This window comes from Hippichthys cyanospilos, chromosome 9 (genome assembly GCF_059441005.1).
Source record: "Hippichthys cyanospilos isolate Australia breed blue-spotted pipefish chromosome 9, RoL_Hcya_1.0, whole genome shotgun sequence".
NCBI lineage: Eukaryota > Metazoa > Chordata > Actinopteri > Syngnathiformes > Syngnathidae > Hippichthys > Hippichthys cyanospilos.
Genome location: NC_142377.1, coordinates 4702521 through 4725980, shown reverse-complemented (window position 1 = coordinate 4725980; position 23460 = coordinate 4702521). Strand labels below are relative to the sequence as shown.

The window sequence follows — 23460 nt, the reverse complement described above, 5'->3', positions numbered from 1 at the left end:
AGAAAGCTTTTTATTTTTGGATGCATTTCAAAAGAGAAGATCCAGGATTATCTCTTGGGCACACAGCATCCAAACAAAAATGTACACTACATGGTTAGTCTTTTCAGCGTGACCATCTACTGTATACTACAACAAATTTCCTTTTTTCCTTTTTGTGGTACGGCTCCCTAAAGAAACTAAATGTTTTAGCATGGATCTAGCCAGTGAATTTTATAGTGGATTTATCCTTAAACATGGTAAACCTCTTATAGATTAAAAAAAAAAAAGCATCACATTGCCACCAATGAGACAAAGTCCACACTACTGGGTGTCACTCTAGTGTCGAAAATCTTTTTGAATCAATACCTTTCTCAAAGTAAGGATTTGGCTTTGAATTGGTTGTTCACACCCTGTGGCAAGGTAATCATCCTGAATGGAAACACACAGGGGCAAATACACAAATCTCAGGTGGATGAATAACAAAGAATGTCAGGTCATCATAATTGACCTGGCTGAGCTGAAAATTTTCAAGCTGATATACGCGAGGTTCTAAATCTACACACCTCAATAAATGCCTATGAATAGGGAAGCTGCTCTTTTAATTATATTTATGTCCGTCATTATGATCCCCAAAGACATCATATTTCCCCCCCATCCTCTCTGTCAAGCGCTCACAGTGCAAAGAGATGACCTCATTAATCTTTGGCGCATTGTGCCGACCCGTCTCGTCATCCACTGACACCGTAGTCTGTGACACGGGCTCCGCTCATTAAATCATATGACAGGATGAGGTCGGCCTTGAGGTGAGGAGGCTCAAGCTGCGTGGCCACAGATAGGAGAAGCCCCCGGCGCTGGCTTTTCTGCTTTGTGAGCTTCGACGACAGATGTGGCAGCCCAGGTGAGTCACGAGGTAGCTGTGGTCACTTTGGCGTCGCGATGAAAAGAAAGGACTTGATCTCTTAGGCCCTCTTGTTTGCACCATTTGGTGTCTTCATAACACTTCAAGATTCAAGCGATTTATTGTCATATGTATCGTTGTACCACACAATGAAATTCTTATAGGCTACTGTTCACTTCCCCGAGCAGCAGACTACATTCCACAATCGAGCAATAAATAAATAGCAATAAACAACAAACAGACAATGGTGCTAATAATGCAGTGCATAATATCATGTAGTGCAAAATTTTTAGTGCAAGATATTTTTCATGCATGTAGTAGGAGGCACATTAGTTTGTGAGGAATTTGTTGAGAATCCGGATGGCTTGTGGGTGAATTCCCATCTTCAATTTTGATGAAAACATGTCACTTGCTTGTTAATGATTTTTTTTTGGTTTGTTTGTTTTTTACCTTGTCTTTCCAGGGCTAGGACACCAGTAAATGCAGCCAAAGTCTTAAAAATTGTCATGGGTGTCAAGGAAGTATATTGTTGTCCTGCATATTTGCAATTCGCTGCTTGTGATTCACCTTTATGCCCTATGTAAGAAAAAAATCGTTTTTATGACTGCCATTCTGTGACATTTTGGTTTCCAGGAGCTATTTTGAAGTGTGTTAAGAGCTTTACTCATTAATTCAAGCAAAGTTCTTTTCTGCAATCCTGTGGCAACTGTACACAAGTATGAGTATTATAGGGCATCCATTATTTGCAGAATTATGCTATTAGCAACATGGCTTGATCCCTGTATGTGACAGTGCTACAGCTCAACCAAGTGAATAAGTTTTGCATTTCAGGGAGGAGCTTAGTTTAGCCTGGGTTGTTAGTGTAGAGCTAGTCACATCAATATGAGTTTGCTAAATTTGTAATCCCCCACCATCATCTTGAGAGATAAATTACACTCCATCAACCAGAATGTAGCCTTATTGTCCTTCAATGCCACCATAGTCATTGCTCTCTGATGAGGAAGCCAAAGGCATCATGGTCATGACTGAGTCCGTCCATCTCAGCTTGACTACACCAAGGACTTGTCTCAAAACCCAGAAAACATAGTCTGTAAACCAGGGGTTCTCAAAATTTTGGGAGTCAGAAAATCCTTTTAGAAAGCAAATTTTCCAAGGGCCCCCATCTCAAATGTTTGCAAAAACAAAACAAAAAAAGAATTTAAGCTAAACATAAATGCCCTTTTTATTCACCAACAGATTCAATTTGACAACATGTGCATTTGTTATTTTTAAGTGAGTGAAGTTTAGAAAATAAAAATTGCAAATTGCATGCTTCCTTATAACAAATAGGCTCAATTTCCCACAAATCGCTGCTTTAGCTTTGCTGGCTTCATTGCCTCGTTAGCAGACAATTGTGAACACAAAATGCGTTGACATATTCCAAAATTTTTGCATCTTTAAAAATCTATTAAACTGCTTGGATTGATTGCTTTATTGAAGAGTCACGAATACGTTCACAATTTAATATAAAATAAAATGAACACAAATATTTATTTTTTTATTAATAACCCAAACTACACCCTGCAGTCAGGCCACAGAACTTCGGGGGTCCGTGAACCCCACTTTGAGAACCACTGCTGTAGACCAGCGATCATTTACACTCAGTTTTGGTTTGTCCAGGTGAGTGCTGGAGTACAAGATAAAAAAAAAAAAACGATCTAAGTATTAAGTAGGTTGCATGGTTGGTATACTGAATACTCTAAATTGTCCTCAGATGTTTTTGTGGGTGGTTAATGGTCTTTATGTGCTCTGTGATTGGCTGGCAACAGGTTCAGGGTGTACTCCGCCTACTCCCCGAACACAACGGGGATACATTCCAGCACGCCCGCAACGCCTGTGAGGATAAGCGATTACGATAAAGGATGAATGGAAGATGATAACGATGTTTAATGACTTAATTACCGTAATTAATTTTGCCCAATCTACAGATGACCTGGCCCATCTGAACGTTTTAAAACCCTAATGTGGCCCAATTGCAGAAAGGTTTGCCCACCCCATGCCTGACTTGTGTTTCAATTCTGTAAAAGCGACACTTACCTCGGCTCCGTCCATAAGTGTGGATTGTATTGTAAAACTTACAATGGCAGTTTTCATTCATTTTGCTGTGATATGATGACTGCATCATCCAAAGGTGAATGCGGCGGTTCACCTTAAAATAACAGCACACTGCAGGGAGCTATTCAGAGACTCCCTGTGAACCATCACTTGCCTTCATTGTTGCCGAAGTGTGTCTGAACACATGTGGGACGGCATGCCGGCTACGGTGAGAGGGAAAATAGGAGGCATAATGGCCTCAGGAATGGAGCAAACCATCAATAATGCAGAGAAAGCGGCGCTTAATGCTCCCCGTTAGTCCAACAGGTCCGCAGCCGCCGGGACAGTTATTCTTCCTCTGCCGCAGACGCTCGGCTAGAGGCCGCTACATCAAGGCTTTATGGCTCTGCGCACACACCACGTCTTTTGCCGACCTCTGTCCCGCAAGAGCTGTTAATGGGTTTTCATCAAGAGCCCGCCCGAAAAGGAGCAGCCATCTTGGCCGACTCTCTAAAGAGGGCGGACAGCTGTAATCAAAGGCGAGTTCAAACAAAGGGAACCGTGTCGTTTCGGGGTGAGGTTGGGCTATGTTAGGTGATGGACAACAGTGCACAAATACAATAAATTGCAAAAGCCATCAAGAATTGTGGCAACAGAAGATGGAGAAGATGACACACAACAAAGGAGCACAAGCAGATGATGGCAAAAGATGAAGACAAGAAACAAGCAGACTGAGAAAACAAAGCAAAGATTACCGCAATAATGGCCGGCTAAGTTAACAGCGCTGAAAACAGAGACAACAATCGTAATGTTGACAGAAATGACATTTTCTGCAACTAGGTTTGAGGAAATAGAAGAACTTAAACTGTATTAGGAGGCAAAAAATCAAGATAATGATGGAGAATGTCGAATTGATGTTGCTTAAAATGACAGCAAAGATTTTATAATGAAAACAAAAGGGAAGACTCTGAAAATGAGAAAGAAGATGGAGACAAAGCCAAGGAAGACATTTGTAAAATAAGTAGACAATTTGCAAAGTTGCCAATGAAAAGTATAATGACATTAAAACAATGAGAAGCTGATGCCACGGATGAATGCCACAATGAAGATTAAGACAAAAGTAGTAATAACAAAGATGAAGCAGCACACAAAGACAAGGCATAAAATTTGGGACTAGATGAATAGAACAGAACAGAATAGAATAGAATAGAATAGAATAGACAGCAAAATGATGACGCAATTTATTGAAGAGGATCCTGTCATGAGGACAAGAAGACCACAACAATACAGTAGCTACCAAGAGTGTCACTAAGATTTCATTGATGATGAAGAAATATGAACAATGACAAAAACAATGAAGCAAAAGATAAGTTAAAAAATAAGTTGCAAGATCACAAACTCCACAAGGGCCTCACACCTAAGGATCCTGGAAATTATGTCGATTGGAAGATCCGCTAATCACTACTTCACAGTTTGCTTTCATGTCACATATCACAGTTGTTACACTGAGTCTTAAATCTTGGCAGCTGTCACTAAAAGTAAATAGTTTGTCTCAAATCAGGAAGCTTTGTTTGGAAGCAGCAACAACGCGTCCAAGCTCGATCTTGTGTTACTTGGACTCCATCTTCTGGACTACTCTCAAGTCTTAAATCTTGGCAGCTTTCACTAAAAGTAAATACAGTAATTTGTTTCAAGTCAGTGGGAGTTTCTTTTGGAAGCATCAACAACGCGTCCAAGCTCCATCTTGTGTTACTTGGACTCCATCTACTGGACAATTGTCAAAAGTGCAAGCTCAAGTTTGTTGATCCCCTTTACGCTCCTCCTCCTCCGCCCCCAACCACCTACGCACATAATAACATTGCAATGAACAAACAGAACATAAAAATACTATGAAATAGCAATACAAGAAAATATAACGGTTATATAAAAACATATATTTAAAGACAAAATGAAGGGGAATTCAATGAAATACACTAAACAATATTGTAGCGCAAGGTGCGAGTTTATCAAGTGTTGTAACTGTTGACAGATGGAGTCACAATAACAGCTGTCACTTGCAATATAGTCAAATACTGTAGTTGCGTAATTAATCACCACGACCGTTGATATCAGAGTCGTTGATACACTGAGAGGTGGACTGTGTACTCAGATAAAGCTCAGTTATGTCACCCCACATAGGTTACATTGACATTGCATCAGCTACAAGAAAATTTGAATGAACAACACACAGTCTGACTACATGGGTAACCAGAATATTTAAAAGGGCAGTCATTTGATACGGCAAACTACGAACACAATAGTAAAACCATATTGCAGATGAATTAACTCCGGGGCAGTAACAATTACAATCAATTATTACATTATTATGCCTCATTAGATCAAACTGATAGACCTTTGGTTGACTTCACAAGAGGGGGGTCCTTGACAGTCCCGACATACGACCTTTCAAGGTTAGAATCTACAGTTAATTCTATTAATATTTGGACAGTCGCTCAATTGATGATGTCGCCCCTCATCGGTGGCCATATGCATTGGGTATTTCTGTGTTTAGGGAGCGGAGGCCTGCTATGGAAGTAAACAATGACTACTTGGTCATGTTGTTTGCTTTCTGTTTTGTAAACGTAACACGTTTGATTTCATGTTAACTTCAGAACCAAATGTTCGTTATTTAGGGAAGATGCGCTTGGAATTTGCATTGGGGTCTTTCGTTATTCTTTAAATATGCAGTTCAGAAAAAAATATTTGTGGAAGCTGCATTAAGAGGTTTAAGAATGTTGCATTTATTTACATATGAACGAAAAATTTTCTACGTGGCGGTTTCCAGGGGTGTATAGAAGCTACAGAACCTTAAAGTGGAAAACGTGCAGCAAAACCACGGGATAAACACGGAATTAACAGCAATCTATGTAGCAGAATCTGATAAAGAAAATTACATTTTTATTTAATAGACACACACAAAAAGTTGCTGTAACCGTAATAATAACCACTAGCGTTACTCCGGTTTAGCTACAAAATCGTCGGAATACATTAATTATATAATGTTGTGGGTTTGCATGTTGCATCCAAACCCACCAGGATATGGATCCAGAGATTTTTTACCCTTATTTAGATTTTCACAGACACAAACACCGCCTGGTGTCACATGGGCGCTCTGAGGAAGCAAGAGGGAAAAAAAGCGATATCACTTCCTGAAATGCTCTTCGTCACTGGCTGCGTCTTCCGTTCGCCTCTCCAGCGCGAATCCTTTGATTTTTCGCTCTTTCATTTTGTTATTTTATTTTTCCTTGCGCACAGCGCGAGTCGATGCCGACGATGATTAGCAAAGTGAAAAGCGCCATGTCCACGCTGGTGGGAGGGATGATGCCCCACGGCCATCACCACCACCACCACCATCACAATCATCACGGCGGCGGCGGAGGCGGAGGCGGCGGGGCGCAGTCCGGGGGAGCTGACGGCCTACCGCCGCGCTTCCCCTACGGCCGCCCGGATTTCCTGGAGCTTACGCCGGAGCTGCTGCAGTACTCTACCGAGCACGCCTCGCGGCCGGTGCTCACGCTCAAGCGAGGCAGCAGGCTCCCCTGGCACACCGGATATGCTGAGTGAGTGTCTGACTAACGTACATTTGGGAGTTCTTTTAGTTATTTTGGTTAGTATGGCTCTATGATTGCACGTCACGACCAACGTTTGCAAGTGGTAGTGCAGGATGCTCACCACCTCGCTGCACTGACGCATCTGCAGCAGGCACTTAACTCAAATGCTGCTGCACTGGCTCCCTCCGGTTCTGCTGCAGAGGTTCTTCCCTTTAGCTCCAGCTGCGGTTAATGTTGCTGCTTGTGTAGGTTCTACTATCAGGTTCTGCCTCTACTCTCAGAATTTGGTGTGCAGGTTCTACCATCTGGTTCTTTTTTTTTAAGTTTGATCTTCCAGCTTCTCTGTGGTCTACACTCAAGTTCTGATATGTAGTTTCTTCCATCATGTTCTGCTGCTTCTCTGCTGAATTGTTTCTCATCCTCGGGTTATGTATTTTGGTTCCGTCTTGTTACTACCCTCAGGTTCTTCTGTGTCAACAGTAACATCTGTTTTTCCCCTAAAGGTTCCCACTTGGATTTTTCTCAGTATAGAGCTGTGTTTGTGTGTAAATTCCACCATCGAGTTCTGCAGCACAGTGTTCTCTCGTCATGAACCCGTCCACATGGTCCCACGCTTCCTAACACTGGGTTGTTACACGTAATAAATTGATAAATTTAACATTTAAAATGAAAGGTCAAGCCTGTGATAAATTATGGTGAACCGGCAAAATAAGTAACTACATAAAACATCTCAATAGACAGTCACTGCAATAATTGAACTGCAAAGTAGTGAGGGAACACTATGTTCTACCATCAGGTCATACTATGTTGTCGGGGTGTGCCAAAGAGTCGATTCACATAAGAATCGGGATTGTCATTTACTATGATTGAAATCGATTTAAAATGTCCCCAAATCGATATTATAGTTAAAAAGGAATCAATCTGCTTCCTGTCGGCTTCTGTACGGCTTCAGTGCCATGATGCCTGCACGCAGCCCGTTCTGGAAAGACAAGCAAAAACAAAACAATGGAAGCCATTCAACTGCTCTGTCTTCTTTGAAAGCAGTCCTTGTCACACTTTGCAAACTTGGATGACACACGAAAGCCACCCTATAGAATCTGCGATGGATATTTCTGCTGCCTTCGTACTAAATAGATTAACAACAACAGGAAAATAGCATTCAGTCATGTTTTGGCCATCCTGAAGTTTTGGCAATTAATTTAGTTTAATTACAGTGACAGTTTTGTCGTTCACTGTGTGTATACAAAGAATTTGGAGTTTTGGCATAAATCTGGTTTTAATCTATGCTAACTGATGCGCTGACACATTCAACATCACTTCAACCAAGTATGTGCACATTGTCTAAAATGTTTTTGTCTTATTGCTGTACAGTCATATACAAAAGGCACATTTGCAAGCTTTGGGATTCTGAAAGAGTGCAAAAAACACAAAAAGGGCAGAAAATAGACTCAATGGCCAGTCATTTTTCCCCTCGTCATATTTAATTAATTTGAGTGTAATAATTGCCAGGAAGTACACTCACAGGCCGCAGGCTAATCCCCTGTTAATTACTTTGCATGACAACAAAAGCAATAAGGGATGCGTGGTGTTTAAATTGGCTTTGGATAAAATTCGTCTTGAGGATGCAACATTTGGTATGTTAGGAGGAATGCAATACAAAAGTTCAACAGTATATGCCAGAATTAAAAAGTGCTTTCAAAATAGACTTAATAGCCATCTGTCCATCGAGACTGGAGCCCGGATTCCATCCACAACCTCTGCTCTGTGTGGTGGATCTTCTAACCCAGTGGTGCTCAGGGCCTCGCACGTGGTCGACCGCCAAACTATTGTTGGTCGCCCGTATGACATTAAACATAGAAAATCACTTGAAAAAGAAAAATGTCAGTCGTCACTTGATTGGTGTTCTGAATGTGATTTCAAAACAATACTGTGTTGTTCACGACACAGTGTTTAGCACATCCGCCTCACAGTTCAGGTACCCGAGTTCAAATCCACCTTGCTCGGGCCTTCTTGTGTGGAGTTTGCCTGATCTCCTTGAGCAAGCTAAATTGGCAATATCTACATTGGCAAGTTTTTCCATGATTAGCTGAGGATAGATTTCACAGAAAAAAAGATGTGACTTTATGACTGGTGAGCTATTAATAAGCAGGATTTCTTTTGTTACTACATGATATAGGAAGTTGGGTTCCAACTTTTATAAAATGGGAAGATGACCCAATATAATGCAACATCTACAAATCGTATGTAACCTTAGGCAAGCATGTTTTTTAATTTATTTATTTTTATACTGAACACCTCAGCTTCCTCTTGTTGAACTCTGCTCTTTGCACATTCCACTTTTAACAGTCATTCACTGTGGTTTTTGGTCACTGGGTGCAATTGTTGATTTGTTGTTTCCACTCATATCCTCCCACGCCGTAGACCTGATGTTCAATTAAAAGGTCACTAGACTCATGTGACAAGCATGACTCTAACGTAGTAGCTGCATCTAAAAGCCTCCGCTTTTGTTCTATGGCTGTAAACGGTAACTTGCTTGTGATAGAAATTATTTTAAAACCAGAAATCAGCGCGATAGTATGCTTATCAATGGTCATTACCTGAATGTGAGATGAAATGGTAAAACAAAACAAAAAAATGACATCAAGATTATGCTGATCATCAGAAATATCAGACACATAAAAAACACTTCTTTAAATGTCTGCAGTTCACATACTTCATATAGTCAGAAGTACAAAACTTCATTCAGAAACTCCCATCTCAAACTTGGAGCATCTCTCACTTGAAACACAGTGAGGATAAGGGTTTAATTTCTTTATGCTACTCCGTTTTGGTACGTAACTTGAGACATTGACTCCTCTATTGATAGATCACAGGCACGGAACTCTGACTGAGGAGGCTATAGCAGGGAGAATGGCACATGTCTTAAAGCCTAAAAAAATACAAAAGTAATGGAGAGGAGTGGGACAGATTATGTCAAATATTTGTGGAATTACTATCCTTCACATTGCAAAACATTTTGTGCTGGTTCTACCTTAACCAGATGTGGTTTGCGCAAACAAATCTACTCTGATCAACTTTGGACTGCTGCAGGCCAGAGGCTGATTTCATTGATGAAGAAAAAATGGATGTACTGTACCTTCAATGGACAAAGGAATTGATGGATAAACTGACTCTGCACTATGGAAGGAGGGGAGAGGAGTTCGAAGAACTGTGGAAACCTTTATTGAACTTTGTTGATCAATGAGGTGCACACCCACTGATTCCATTGTAATTTCACGTTATTTTGCCTGTTAGCGTTCGACAATAATTCTGATGGTTAAGTTTAGGGGCTAGGAAACTCATAATTTCAGTAGATGTCCTTACAAATATAGTCGCACAAACGTATGTGTGTTTGTTTCAGTACGGCTATACTTGTAAGAACCGTTTTAAGTTTTCTACTGACATAGTGAGGATATTTTGGAGAAGTGAAGACATTAAGTGCAGTCCTCACTTGTTCATACCTTTTTTGAGGAGCAAGACTTGCTTTTAGAGGACAGTGATCCCTCACTACTTGCCTAACGCACCCTCAGTGCATTGCAGATTTTTTTTTGGGGCGGGGGGGCAATATTGCGGAGAAAGGTGCTGTGACGATTTCCTGCGTGCCAGACAGACGATTTAACATTAAATAGACTTGCCACGGACGTCGAACTACTGCAGTATAAGTTGTTTACTTAAATCTTAAATGATTAAACCTTATATAGTAACTGAACAGCTACCCCTTTTCATCCTTTGAAGTCTCGCGGCAGCCGCGGTCATAGCTGCGGAAGTCAAATTAAAGTCAAAGCTTTACATAATCAGACATTATAACAGTGAGAGTTTACACTTGAAATACCATTTTATTATGAAAGAAATGCAGGTAAGAGATTTTCAATGGTCCAGTGAAGGTCTTTGCTCCTTTCCCTTTGGCTCTATCCAGAGCAACAGCCTATGTGTTTTACGATTGAGACCGGTCTGTGTAAGGAGCGGGAGTTGGGGCGGGAGTAGATTACAATTCCTGCCCTCATTCCTCGATGGTTGCGCCGGAAACTAATCGAGTGTCCTATAGAAGTGCCAATCTCCCTCTTGAAGTAAGGTTGAATGTCTTGCAGGACACTGCAAGGGCACCGCTAATATGAACCCGTCTGCTGTGAGACTTCAAAGGATGGAAAGGGGTAACTGTTAAGTTACTGTATAAGGTTTAATATTTAATTTAAGATTTAAGTAAATATGTGTACTGCAGTAATATTTGTCTTAAATATTATATATAGTATTAAGACTTTTCACGTTTATTTATTTATTTATTTTTTAAATAGTCAGGGGGTTCCGGCCAATAACGGCAAAAAAGAAGGCATCACTGTATAAATTTGATTTGGGTCAGGCTTCAGGTTAAGGCTGGTTAGGCTTAGGCAATCATATCTGATGGTTAGGTGCTACTATAGTTAATGCATTATGTTAATGTAGTCCTCACAAGCCGTGAAAACGTGTGTGTGCATGTAGGTTTGTGGCTGTCTGTTTTGTTGTTTTGTTCTTGATTCACTGTTAATATGAAATTTGAAAAATGAATATTTAGAGTATAGCACATTGTGGGGAAAAAAGATGATCATCGAATTATCGGCATCATCATACAAGAAAAATGTTAGCAAAAGAAATCACACTTGCTCTGAAAAGATTGCAACACGGTTTTATTTTTTATAAATAAATCAAGTCAATACCATGATCCGTTTGACATTCAGAATTGAACAACAACAATTGTTTTTCATTCCATGTTTTTTTTTTTTAGAAAGTTTTACAAAGATGGTGGCCACTTGTCATTGCTATTAGCTCATACTGTGACTGTACTGTATTGGGCGTATTGATTTAGGGTGAAATACTGGGCTAGGCTGGTCAGCAGCCAATCACAGGCCACAGTCGACAAATAAGCATTTGCACTCACATCAACACTTATTGACAATTACGAGTCTTAAATAATTCTAGTACATTTTTTGTAATATGTGGGGAAGCTGGAGAACCTGGAGAACACGTAGGGAGACCATGAATATTCCATGGGGCTGGAATTTGAGTTGAGAACATCGGAGTAGTGAGGCAGACCACAGTTACACCATGCTGCCCCATAAGTAAAATATAAACCACTTTGTACTGTGTAACGATAGTTAGCGTTTTACTCTCTGTCCTTCATTATATACAGCATATTTTTTTGCTGGAATCAGCAATAATATTCCAACGGGAGCCTTTTCATATCAAGAATATTACTTTTTCATATTGGCTCAATTTGACCCACAGTTTCACATGCAAACGCCACAAAAGATGGCTGACGCAAACCAAGAACTTAAGATAGTCATTCAAATGTATAGTCCCTTTTGCTGCTCATTTGTCCATAATAGTTTTTTTTTAAATGCACTTTGGCTTTAACGTTTGCAAATTAACATTAGTATTTTTCCAAATGCTTCCCTCATCTGAACTTGAGCAATTAAAGTCCTCCAGGACATCACTTGTGCAAATACGATACAGGAAAACTGTTGGCCAGTTCATAATAAAGTACAAGCAATTGGTGGTGGTTGGTGGGGGGTGGGGAGCAGGCTGTAATATGGAAGAGTGTCTCTCTGTGCTGGTTTGTGTGCCAAAGAGCCCAGCAAGTTTAAATGACTGTCATGAGACTTTTAAGTCTTCATCGCCATTAGTTCAGATGTGCACCCTCTCCACTGAGCCCTTGGCTTTCAACTGATTAGAAAGGAGGGAGTGAAAAAACTTTTTTTTTTCCTTTTGGAGAGTAGAATATAATCCAGATTTGTTGGATTTGTCCATTTGGGCCTTTCCCATACCAGAGATTTCTGTGACAATTGTAATCAGCTAAACTATCTGGAGAGCCAGCGGTCAGAGATTGTGTTTGCGTTTCCTTTCATTTGCATGATTTTGCCAGAGGCCCCCTCTTCTTCTTGTCTCATTATGTTCATTTTACATGAGCGAATATTCCTAACCCTCTCTCTGCATGAAGCCAGAATTATGTAACTGGTTTCCAGTGCAAATGTGATGTACAATGTAATTGAGTGTGACTATATTTCAAATGACAACAGTAAATAAACCTCTGCAATCTGATCAATGAGGATTTTAAACAAGAACCGTGTGAAAAATGTCACTTTTCCTTAAAGGTGCAGAGCTGTCAACTTTTGACCAAACCTTGGAGTGAGACATCAGTCAATGGGGGGGATATCTGAATAACATGTCAAGACCAGGCCTTGCGCAAATTGAGAATGTGGTGCCCCATTAGTCTAAACAGGGTATTCTGATTAATATTGTGTCAAAAACTGTATAAATTGAGCAGCCAAATCTACCCATTTTTATGCACGCTAGGAGGTAGCTGAATGAACCTCTCTGGCAGGGAAAGAGCCCGAGCTGGTGTGCGAGACAGAGAAGCTCCAGCAAGATATTGTCATACTCGCTTCCACACATAGCTTGGACTTTGGTACGAGTCCTCTTGATAGGAGTTGGCCTCTTCCACTGTGGAGTTTCCCACAGTGAGAGACACTTGGGGTCATTGGAGGGTGTTCTGGAGAGTTCTCCTTCTGGGTACTCCCTAGTTCTGCTGGGGGATTTCAATGCTTAAGTGGGCAATGACTGTGAGACCTGGAGGGCCGTGATAGGTAGGAATAAGCCCCCTCGATCTGAACCCGAGCGGTGTTTTGTTATTGGATCTCGGCACTCGCCATGGATTGTCCATAAATAACACCATGTTCAAACATAAGGGTGTCCATATGTGCACTTGGCACCAGGACACCCTAGGCCGCGGTTTGTTGAGTGACTTTGGGGTTGTATCAACGGATTTGCGGCCACATTTTTTGGACAGTCAAGTGAAGAGAGTGGTAGAGCTGTCAGCTGAATCACCACCTGGTGGTGTGTTGGCTCCAATGGTGGAGGAGGATGCCGTTCAGGCTTGGCAGACCCAAATGTATTGTGAGGGTATGGTGGGAATGTCTGGAAGAATCCCCTGTCAGTAGGAGTTTCAACTCCCACCTCCGGCAGAGATTCTCCCACATCCCGGGGGAGGCGGGGGATATTGAGTCCAAGCAGACCATGTTCCTCGCCTCCATTGTCGAGGAAGCTGATAGAAGTTGTGGTTTTAAGATGGTCTGTGCCTGCCATGGAAGCAATCCTCGAAACAGATGCCATCAAACTGGAGAATTACTATTGGGCCTTTTTGGCCTTTTTTTTGGCAATATTCCTTTTTATGTGTGCCCTGTGATGGAAACCAGTTACAGGTGTTCTGTATTATTTTTACCCAATCAAATTATTTTATTTGTTCAAGTAGGGTGTACCTGTATTAGCATCTTGGTCACCCCTTTAAAACAGTGGGATGGCAATAGAGTGGACACAATCCACATATTTACATAAACAACATTTGCATGTCCTTATTCTGGCAAATGTCAAATAAATTGAGTGCAATCTTTCTTGAAACAATCTAATAGAAAACAAATGTGGATTTTTTTTTTCCCTTTGGCTGGGATGGATTTGGTGCATATACCTTTATTTCAATGAAGAGAGATCATTTGGATTATGAACGTGGTCGTGAAACAAACTGAACCCACCTTACGGCATACGGGGTAAAATTAATTGCAATTAATTAATTGCTTTTGCAAGTTACCTGTGGGAAAGATCTTTATCCTTTTCCCACTTGCCTCACAAAAAAAAAAAAAAAAAAACACAAGCATTTTTATTATATTTCGTGTAGCTAACTTGTGACTCTTTCCACACCAGGGTGATCAATGCTGGCAAGAGCATGCTAAATGAAGATCAGGCTTCCTGCGAGAAGTTGTTTGTAAGGAAGCCCAGCGGCAAACAGCGCAACTCCACTCTGCAGGAGGACAACGGGGTGAGCCAAGGGCAAAACTGCAATGACAACTTCCAATTGGGAAGCCAAGAGAGTGGATGTGAGATAAAATGTTTGGCAAGGGACACTTCCTCATCTTTTACTGTATTTCGTACGCTGTGTTGTTCTGATGGCAAAGTCCCATAGGGGCGACAGAGGAGTCAAAATTTCAGTCATCCTGTTACTAGAGACTTGTGGTCCAAATGCAGGAAATTAATTGACTATTGTTTGCTGGTAGAAAGTTGATGTTGATGGTGTAACCTGATCTAAGATATGATGTTAAATATATCAAGCAGTGTTACTCTTTTTAAATGAGTAAGGAATTTGAACTTTTTTTCTTCAGGATGGCACAGGGATCCCTATCTACTTCTGGGGCATCTTTGATGGACACGCTGGGTCTGGTGCTGCCATCATGGCCTCCAAGCTGCTCCACCGCCTTATTCGGGACCGACTGGGTGAAATTTTCCACTTGTTGAAGAATCACGAAGGGGCGGCGCCGCCTATCTGTTTGGCCAAGAACGGCAGCCCTTACCAGGCCGATACCAAAAAGGGGGCTGCGCAGGAGTCCGAGGAAGCTGACGCTATTAGCGATTCGGGGATGCGCTACCACATGGAGAAGGTCGTCAGTCTGGAGAGCTTGGTGATGGGTGTCATTGAGACTGCATTCAAGCAGATGGTGAGCAGACATGAGAAAAAAAATCAATATAGGACAATAATACACAATCTTTACCTTTGTTTACCGCATTTCTCATGAGTACAACTCAAAACAGAACAATATTTTCCACATATCTGTGTTTGAATAACATTTATTTGAATGAGAAATAAGTAATGTGTCATTTACAAGGCTTAACATTATTTTATATACCTCTAATTCAATATAGTATGCTGTTATAGAGCACACAGAACGTTGCATAATGCACTTTTGTCAAGCGCCGCCTAATTGCCTCTTTGTTGTCAACAATGAGGCTGCATGAATAATTTTTTTTTACGCCGGACTTTGACGCATTATTGAGGGGAAAAAAACGGATTGACATGTCTCCTTCAGCCCATGGATGTATCCTTGAACAAGCCTGGATGTCGGCAGGTGGGGGGGAGAAACAGCAAAGTGCAACATTCCACACTGTGATCTCACTGCAGTCGTCACTTGGGTAAAGAAACCGTGGGGGAATATCCCAAGTAAGATGATCAGCAAATTATCTCTTGGCTTGTCGGATAGTGACGACTTTTAGGGCTTTTCGACAAATTAATATTCAGCTGTGTTGAAAAAAAAGCATTGAAAATTCTACTAAATGTTATTCTTGCAACATTAGGTTCAGCATTTGCATCTACACGCATGCGTACATTGCCTCTCAGTCTTGTTTCGCTCCCACCCCTCCCCCCATAACCGCAACAGTATGTCATTCGATATACTGTATGATGTAGAAATGCCTCTAAAAGTACCTTAATTTTGTCATTTTAATAACACACAGCATGTCTTTTAGTTGGACAGCCATGATAATCTACGTAACCACTAAAGTCAGGGGTAGACTTTTAATCACTTTTTTTGTAAAATTCTCCCAAATTGAAATAGAAAAGGGAGAGGTCGACTTGTACTCTGAGAAATATGGTAAGTGTATAAAAGTATTGAAACACCAGGCACTGCTTAGGCTTTTTAGGAATTACTGTTTGTCATTATTTTTACTTTTTGGGTGCCTTAAAATGCATGAAAACATGTGGTTTCTGATAATAATTGAGCAATTAGGCTTTGATCAACCTGACAACTTAGACATTTTTAGTATGTGTGTTTGTTTATGCTTGTGAAAACACACTTTAGCGCAGTGCTTCTCAATTATATTTTACCAAGTCCCTCTAAGAAACAGAACCCCCCCCCCCCCACTAGAAGCACTATAAGATACCTAAACCTGTATCCTTTTTAACATTAAGGAAAGACAAAAAAAAAACCAATATGAACTTTCAACAACTGTGAATTAATTTGTAAAGCATTTATACAGATTACAACTTAGTCTAAAACAGAAAAAAATAACCAAATGAATCAAAGTGCCTGAAAAAAAAATAATTACTACAATTATACTTGATTACCTGGCACCCCCCCCCCCCCCCCCCCCACACACACACACACACACACACACACTTTTGAGAAGCACTGCTCTAGCGTGACCAGGAAATTTCAGAGAATAGCTTTTATTTTACCAATACAATGCTCTCTGATTTTCCTATTGGTTACACCATGTGGAAAATTATGGGGCCTCTGGAAAGCTAGAAAAATAAAGCCTACATGCCAACGTAAGAAAAAACACAAAATCAATTGTCTATCCTAACAGGACCAGTGGAAAGGAATAGAATAGAATAGAATAGAATAGAATAGAATAGAATAACTTTATTGCTATAGTACAGCAGATAAACAACACAATTGGAAAAGCTCTACTTAAAAGCAGTTATCTTAGACCAAAACAGATATCTGGAGCTTTATAGATATCTTTTTCTGTCTATTACTAGTACATTAGTGAAGATTGCTATCAAAGTGTGATGAATAGTTTTAGGTTTTGCCTTGATTAAGTCTTGTTTACTTTTGGTCTTGTGACTTCATTTCAGGATGACCTGATCGAAAAGGAGAAAACATCTTATGCCATTTCTGGTGGCTGTTGTGCCTTAGCTGCGATACATCTAATGGGCAAACTCTACGTGGCCAATGCTGGAGATAGCAGGTGAGATCCATTGTGTCGTTTGTATGTCAAATGTAGTTTCTCCAATTCCTTCTGTTATGAAGCAAGTCAAATTTGTCTGAAAAATGAATCACAGTTGTTAAAACAAACAAAAAAAATTAAGAACCAAAAACGAAGGGCAGCCTTTTTATTTCATCCTTATATATTGATACCACATGCACACACATATATGCACATATCTTATTTTCCCCAAATTTAACAAATATTTTTTATTTTAAAATGAATTAATCTGAATCACTATCCACCTTTGTTATGGATGCTTCATGTGCCTCCTGAGTGTTACTTTTGCTCACTGCAGGCTCATCTCACTGTATCTGAGAATAGGCATTTAGTGGACTATATTCTATAAATATATAAGCTTAATAAAAGGTTTATACCTTACAATTGCAATTCTTGTCACTGCAGGGCCATAATAATCCGGAATAAGGAAATTTTTCCAATGACCAACGAGTTTACACCAGAGTCAGAAAGACAGCGTCTACAGTATCTGGTACTTTTCATCTTGTCATGATGCAATATTTGAAACACTGACAAGTTTTTTTGTTTTGTTTTTTTGTTTGTTTTTTTTTTTGTTTTGTTTTGTTTTGGGGGGGTTTTCGCCTTCCATCCGGTCATCATCATCCGGTACCTCAAATATGAAACCTTTGTTTGTCTTAAAATTTGTAATGAACATATACAAAAAATACATGTATGCATCTTCTTTGTACTTTACCTAGTTACTGGGGTCGCTGCAGCCTATCGCAACTGGCATTTGGTAAGAAAAGCAGGGTATCTACTGGACTGGTTGCCAGCAAATCACATGGCAAAAACTGACAAACAAGCATTCATATCTATGGGCAATTTAGATAATTTTGAGTGTCGAATGAAATGAAAATACACCTAACAGATGTTTGTGGAATGTGGGAGGAAAGTCTACAAAGGAATACAATAGTCAAGATTTAATACATCACTAGTCTATTGTTTTGATGACGCCTGTGATTTACTGGTGACAAATCAAGGGAGTGCTCCCCTTGCCTCAAGCTAGCGCGAATAGTCTTCAGCTCACCCACAAAAATAATGAGGGCTAGCGCTGTAGAAAAGGAATGGATAAATGCCTCAATGGATAAATGGACTCAACACAGTTTGTAATATGTGTTCTTGGTTTGACTGCAGGGCTTCCTGAGGCCTGAGCTTTTGGGCAACGAGTTTACTCACATTGAGTTCCCTCGCAGGATCCAGCACGGTGAGCTGGGCAAGAAAATCCTGTACAGAGACCATACAATGAGTGGCTGGTAAGCCCGAACAGCACTCCCTAATGCATGCTCATTTGTTTACTAACAGCTGTTCGTTTCCTTTGCTTCACTTATGGATATGGATGCATTAAGTCGATAAAACATCAGCTAGTGTTTACACCGCCATCCCAAAATCAAGTTCATTCGCTTATTAAGGATGCTAAGGAACCTCTTATTAATCATGCTGTTATCATATGATACGGCAAAAGTCGTTAGCATGAGCTGCTAACTGAGCGGTGAATTCAAATGCAGTCGGACATCTCAAACCCAGATAAAAAAAAAAAAGTCCATCAATGCATTCAATCAGGTTGTAACCTTGTGAAAACAACCCTGCATACAAAACAAAACACAATCATAAAATGTCTTATTAACAACTCTCTAGTAAATATAATTAGAAACAGTTAAATTATCCACCTGCAGCCACCCCAAAAATCCATCCATCCATTTTCAATTTTGTTTATCCTTACTATGGCTGCTGGCACCTATCCCAGCTGTCTCCAGACAGTATGCGGGGGACACCCTGAGCTGGTTGCCAGCCAATTGCAGGGTACACAGAAACGAACAACCATTCACGCACCCCATCACACCTTAGTATGTCCAACACACCTGGCATGCATATTTTTGGAGTGTGGGAGGAAGCCGGAGTGAACCCGTGTGGCTCTCGGAGAACATGCAATCTCCACACAGGAAGGCCGGAGCCAGGTGGATTTGAACTCAGGTCCTTTTAACTGTGAGGTGGATGTGCGATTCACTGCGCCACCGAGCCGCCCATTGCAGTACACATATTTGGTTTAAGTGACAATATGTAATATTTAGACCATTATTCATTTTGAAAACCCACTATACATTTCAATAAGGTATAATAAATGAATGTGTTCTATCCAACCAAAATATTTTTTCCAACCAACATATTTTTTCATATATATTAGCAGGTCTAGTAATCACTATTTATATTACATGGGGAGGGCCACCCAGATGAGGGCAGTCATATTCCTTTTAGCTACAGCAAGCAAAGGAGGAAAACCTTCGGCAATGTAATTCACATCACGTTTTGAATGTCAGTTTGTGTCTTGTGTGGAGCCGAGTGAGTTTCTGGTGTGTATGTCAATCGCCAATAAAATGGGGATGCACATATGCATGCATATGTTTACATATGTCATCAACAGCCAGTTGCTCATCTTTATTGCCTTGCTTGCCGCTGTGTGAGTTGCACTCACGCGCACACATACATACTTTTGAAAATCATTTCAACGCATTCGCGTTATAACTTAACTACTTGTCCGGCCTCCGGTGTGGTTGACTTTAGAGGTGTCACTGTGTTGATTAATTGTGATGTTACATTTATATTCTGGGGGTTTGTGCTTTTTTGTTGTAGGGCTTACAAGACAATCGTTGAAGATGATTTGAAATTTCCTCTTATATACGGAGAAGGTAAAAAGGTAAGATGCAACTACAGCAAAATATTAAAAGCACGGTAAGATCTCTGATGCTTTGCAGACGATTGGAATCAAAACACATTTTGACACCTCCAATCTATAATAAAAGCAGTGTTTCTCAATTATTTCCTTTTTATTTTGCTCCTCAAATGGTATCCTTTATTAACAAAACATTAACAAAAGGGAAAAAAGCAATTTAAATAAACTTTCATCAAACGTTGACTTTTTACTTTGATCAAATTACAGCTCACCCTGACACTGAAAAAAGATAAAGATTGTGCTGCTTGTAACTGCGCTTTCTAAACCACAATAATCATTCATTTGAATCAGAAGAAAAAAATGCTGTTGCCACTCATTGCATCGCACCCCACCATGGGGGGTAGTGCACCACTATTTGAGAAGGACTGCCAGTGTGAGTTCCCTCGGCACTAGACTGCAATTAACAATCACGTCCACTAGGGAGTATGCACACACTGATGTGATTCAGTCATTTCTACTCATGGATTTATTTTTTTCAGAAGGAAATATTTCACTTGACTCCTCCTTTAAGAAACCCTCTCATTAGTTGTGTGTGTGTACGCATGTGTGTGTGCGTGCATGTGTGTGCGCATGCGTGCGTGTGTTAAACAGGCACGTGTCATGGCGACTATCGGAGTTACTCGCGGTTTGGGCGATCACGACCTGAAGGTGTATAGCTCCAACATTTATATCAAGCCATTCCTCTCCTGCGTCCCTGAGGTGAGCACCCACCTTCAAACATAATACAAAGCAACTTGAGTGTCAGGCTTGCCTTTCTTTTGAATTTTTATATAAATACTCTACTCATAGCTTACCACTAGAGTCACTTCGAGCCTTTACTAAGTTGCTCTAGTATATAAGCACATCATCAAAATTGTGACATTAATATTAAGATTGAGTTTGTTTCTAATCAAACCTTTATAAACTTATTTTATTTATTTTGCTGTATTACTGCCTTAACCAAGTGAACAGTATGATATAACAATATAATATAATAACAATAATAATCATAATAACCTTGTTAAAGTGTGGAGACTGACTTTCCCCGCTGAACGCCTTTGTTGTGTGTTGTTTTTATGCCATTATTTTGCTTTGTGAGGATTATATAACTAAATAAACTTTTGACCTTGACTAGAGCAAACAAGTTATGATAAATTACTGTCATATCCAATTTTAAAGTTAATTATATCAAATATAACAGGAAATTCATACACTTTTCTGATAGGTGCAGGTCTACAACTTTGATGACAATAAACACGGTCCAGACGACGTTCTAGTCATGGGCACGGATGGACTCTGGGACGTAACCACAGACAAGGAGGTGGCAGATGCTGTCACGGCCTACCTGGCTTGTTGCGATCCCTCGGACCCCATGAGGTAATTTCAATGTGCTTTAAGGTGACAGGGTGGCGTGTGTTAGCGGCTTTCAAAATAGGCTCTGACTGCAACATACCTCACATTTACTGTGCTCATTCTAAGTATATTACTGTCTTTCAATAAATAGCTGAATAAATAAATGCTTATTTATGTATGTTTGGCACAGGTACACACTGGCGGCACAGGACCTGCTGATGCGCTCCCGAGGAGTTCTGAAAGAGCGCGGATGGCGGCTTCCCAATGACAGGCTGGGCTCAGGCGACGACATCACAGTGTTTGTTGTTCCACTGGCGGGACACGAGGTAGAAACTTGAGACACGACAACTTCTAGCGAAAGAAAAAAAGAGTGACCCAATCTCACCTCACCCTTCCGGGAGAAGACTCGGGTCTGAGCAGCACCTTCATCCATCTGTAGATTTTTGGACCCTACACTTCCCGACTCCTAACAGGAAAATTTCCAACTGTGTCGCCTTCCTCAGTGACAGTTGCTGGTGAGATTGAACCCCCCCTGCGTCGTACTTTCTCTTTACGTTCAAGGCTGGGCAGCTAGTTAAAAATTTGGCATGGTCTGTGCATCTTCACAACACTCACAAATGTGAATCCTTTTTCTATAAATGAGCCTCTGTGTAGCGTCAAGAATGTGAGGAAACCAAAGAGATGCCTTTGTGGCACAAGGCTAGAATGAAAACATGGAAAAAATGAAGCATGGGGTTGAAGTAAATGGACCTTTCCCTACGCCACATAATCATTATCAGTCTGTATTCTGCTTTGTTGGTGATGAAGGTAGAACAGCACTTGAAGAATGTTTGCACATATTGATGTCATTTTTGATGTTGAAAACAGCAGACACTGTACATGTTAAGCATGAAGGGTAAGAATCATTGCTTTTTGTTTTTGTTTTTTAAGGGTAACAATGTCTAGGTATAGTAAGCTGTGATAAATTTCACACATATGCCTTATAAAAAAAAAAAAAAGACTAAAGCGTTTGTATTATCACACCATGCTAGGGATATGACCTTAAATGTAACGTTTACCTCTTTTTATTGTTTTTGTCCTTATGATTGTTATTTAGATTCTCCATATATTTTTAAAAGGGTACTGAAAATGTTTTATTTTTATCTCTTATCCGTAAGTGCTTGTTTAGAAAGATGTGATATATAAGATAAGGCCGACTTGAAATGTGTATGATGTCATTTTCCTCTTTAGAAATAAATCACAATTTTCCCATTTGTCTCTCTGGGCTATTGTTCTTCATTTTGGAAAATTTGTTTCTGAAGTTGCTACATGTTAGCATTGCACCTGTTGGCATGTGAGCAACTTTATCAGTTGGACTTTGATAGTCCCTGAGTACGCGACACAAGACATAAAAGCTTTGACTTTATGGACGCATCTGTGTTTCTGATTGCTGTTTTGCTCTATAGTAAAAGCAATGGTTACTGTGGGGTTTTTTTGGTGTGTTTTTTTTTTTTTTTCAGTCATGCATATGTATCTGATATAAGAGATGCCTTAGAGGGACATGTGTAAGATTTAGACCGTTTTTCATTAAAAAGTAAAACATTAAATGATTATAAATTCCCCAAACTTGCAAATAATGTGTTTTTAATGACCAACAGTATGTTTTAAATGTAATTGTAGGTCTAGTTATCAAATAAATTATATTACATGAGGGGATGGCACTCCTCCGGACGCTGCCATGTCAGTTATAGCTACGGACAATGGTGAATGCAGCACCTGATGTCAAGCAATGAAAAACAATCTAAATCTTAAACATTGTCCCTTGCTCTTTCACTACACCTTTGCTGTCTTGGCTGTATTATATGTGGTATTGCTGTTTCTATATGTTGGCTTTAGTAGACGTAATATAATTCCACTTTAAATAAGCATTTACACATTTTCCCTTTCACATTCTACATTTCATCATAAAAATAAATTATATAGTGTGAAGTCTTAAGCATTTACTTGCATTTTTCTTCATTCAATGATTCCCAACCACTTTGCCAAGGTCGCTTATAATTGGATAAAAAAAAAAATTGTTGATATATTCCAAAAATCGTATCTTTGTCCAAATTAGCCTGTTCAGCCACTTGCCACACATTAAACGAAAATATCAATCTGTCTTCTATCAAACAGGCCTAAGGTTTCTTACTGACTATACTGAGGCATGATTTTAATTACCTTTTGGTGGAGTGCCATGAAATTTTGTAAATATGCGCTTC

At 40.1% G+C, this 23460-nt stretch overlaps 1 protein-coding gene across 2 annotated transcripts; it reads left to right on the top strand.

Annotated features, from left to right (window-relative positions):
• Positions 1-1311: 1311 nt before the first annotated feature.
• ppm1j (protein phosphatase, Mg2+/Mn2+ dependent, 1J) lies at positions 1312-22471 on the top strand. 2 transcript variants are annotated; one of them, XM_088422867.1, is made up of 11 exons: positions 1312-1457; positions 6245-6549; positions 14308-14422; positions 14763-15095; positions 17012-17124; positions 17548-17632; positions 18295-18413; positions 19789-19852; positions 20480-20587; positions 21093-21244; positions 21411-22471. In XM_088422867.1, the coding sequence occupies exons 1-11, from the start codon at positions 1449-1451 to the stop codon at positions 21556-21558; spliced, it is 1551 nt and encodes a 516-aa protein (XP_088278993.1). In that variant the 5' UTR covers positions 1312-1448; the 3' UTR covers positions 21559-22471. The 2 variants fall into 2 exon arrangements, with proteins under 2 accessions (XP_088278993.1, XP_088278994.1); XM_088422868.1 differs by lacking the exon at positions 1312-1457 and adding an exon at positions 5035-5400.
• Positions 22472-23460: the final 989 nt, after the last annotated feature.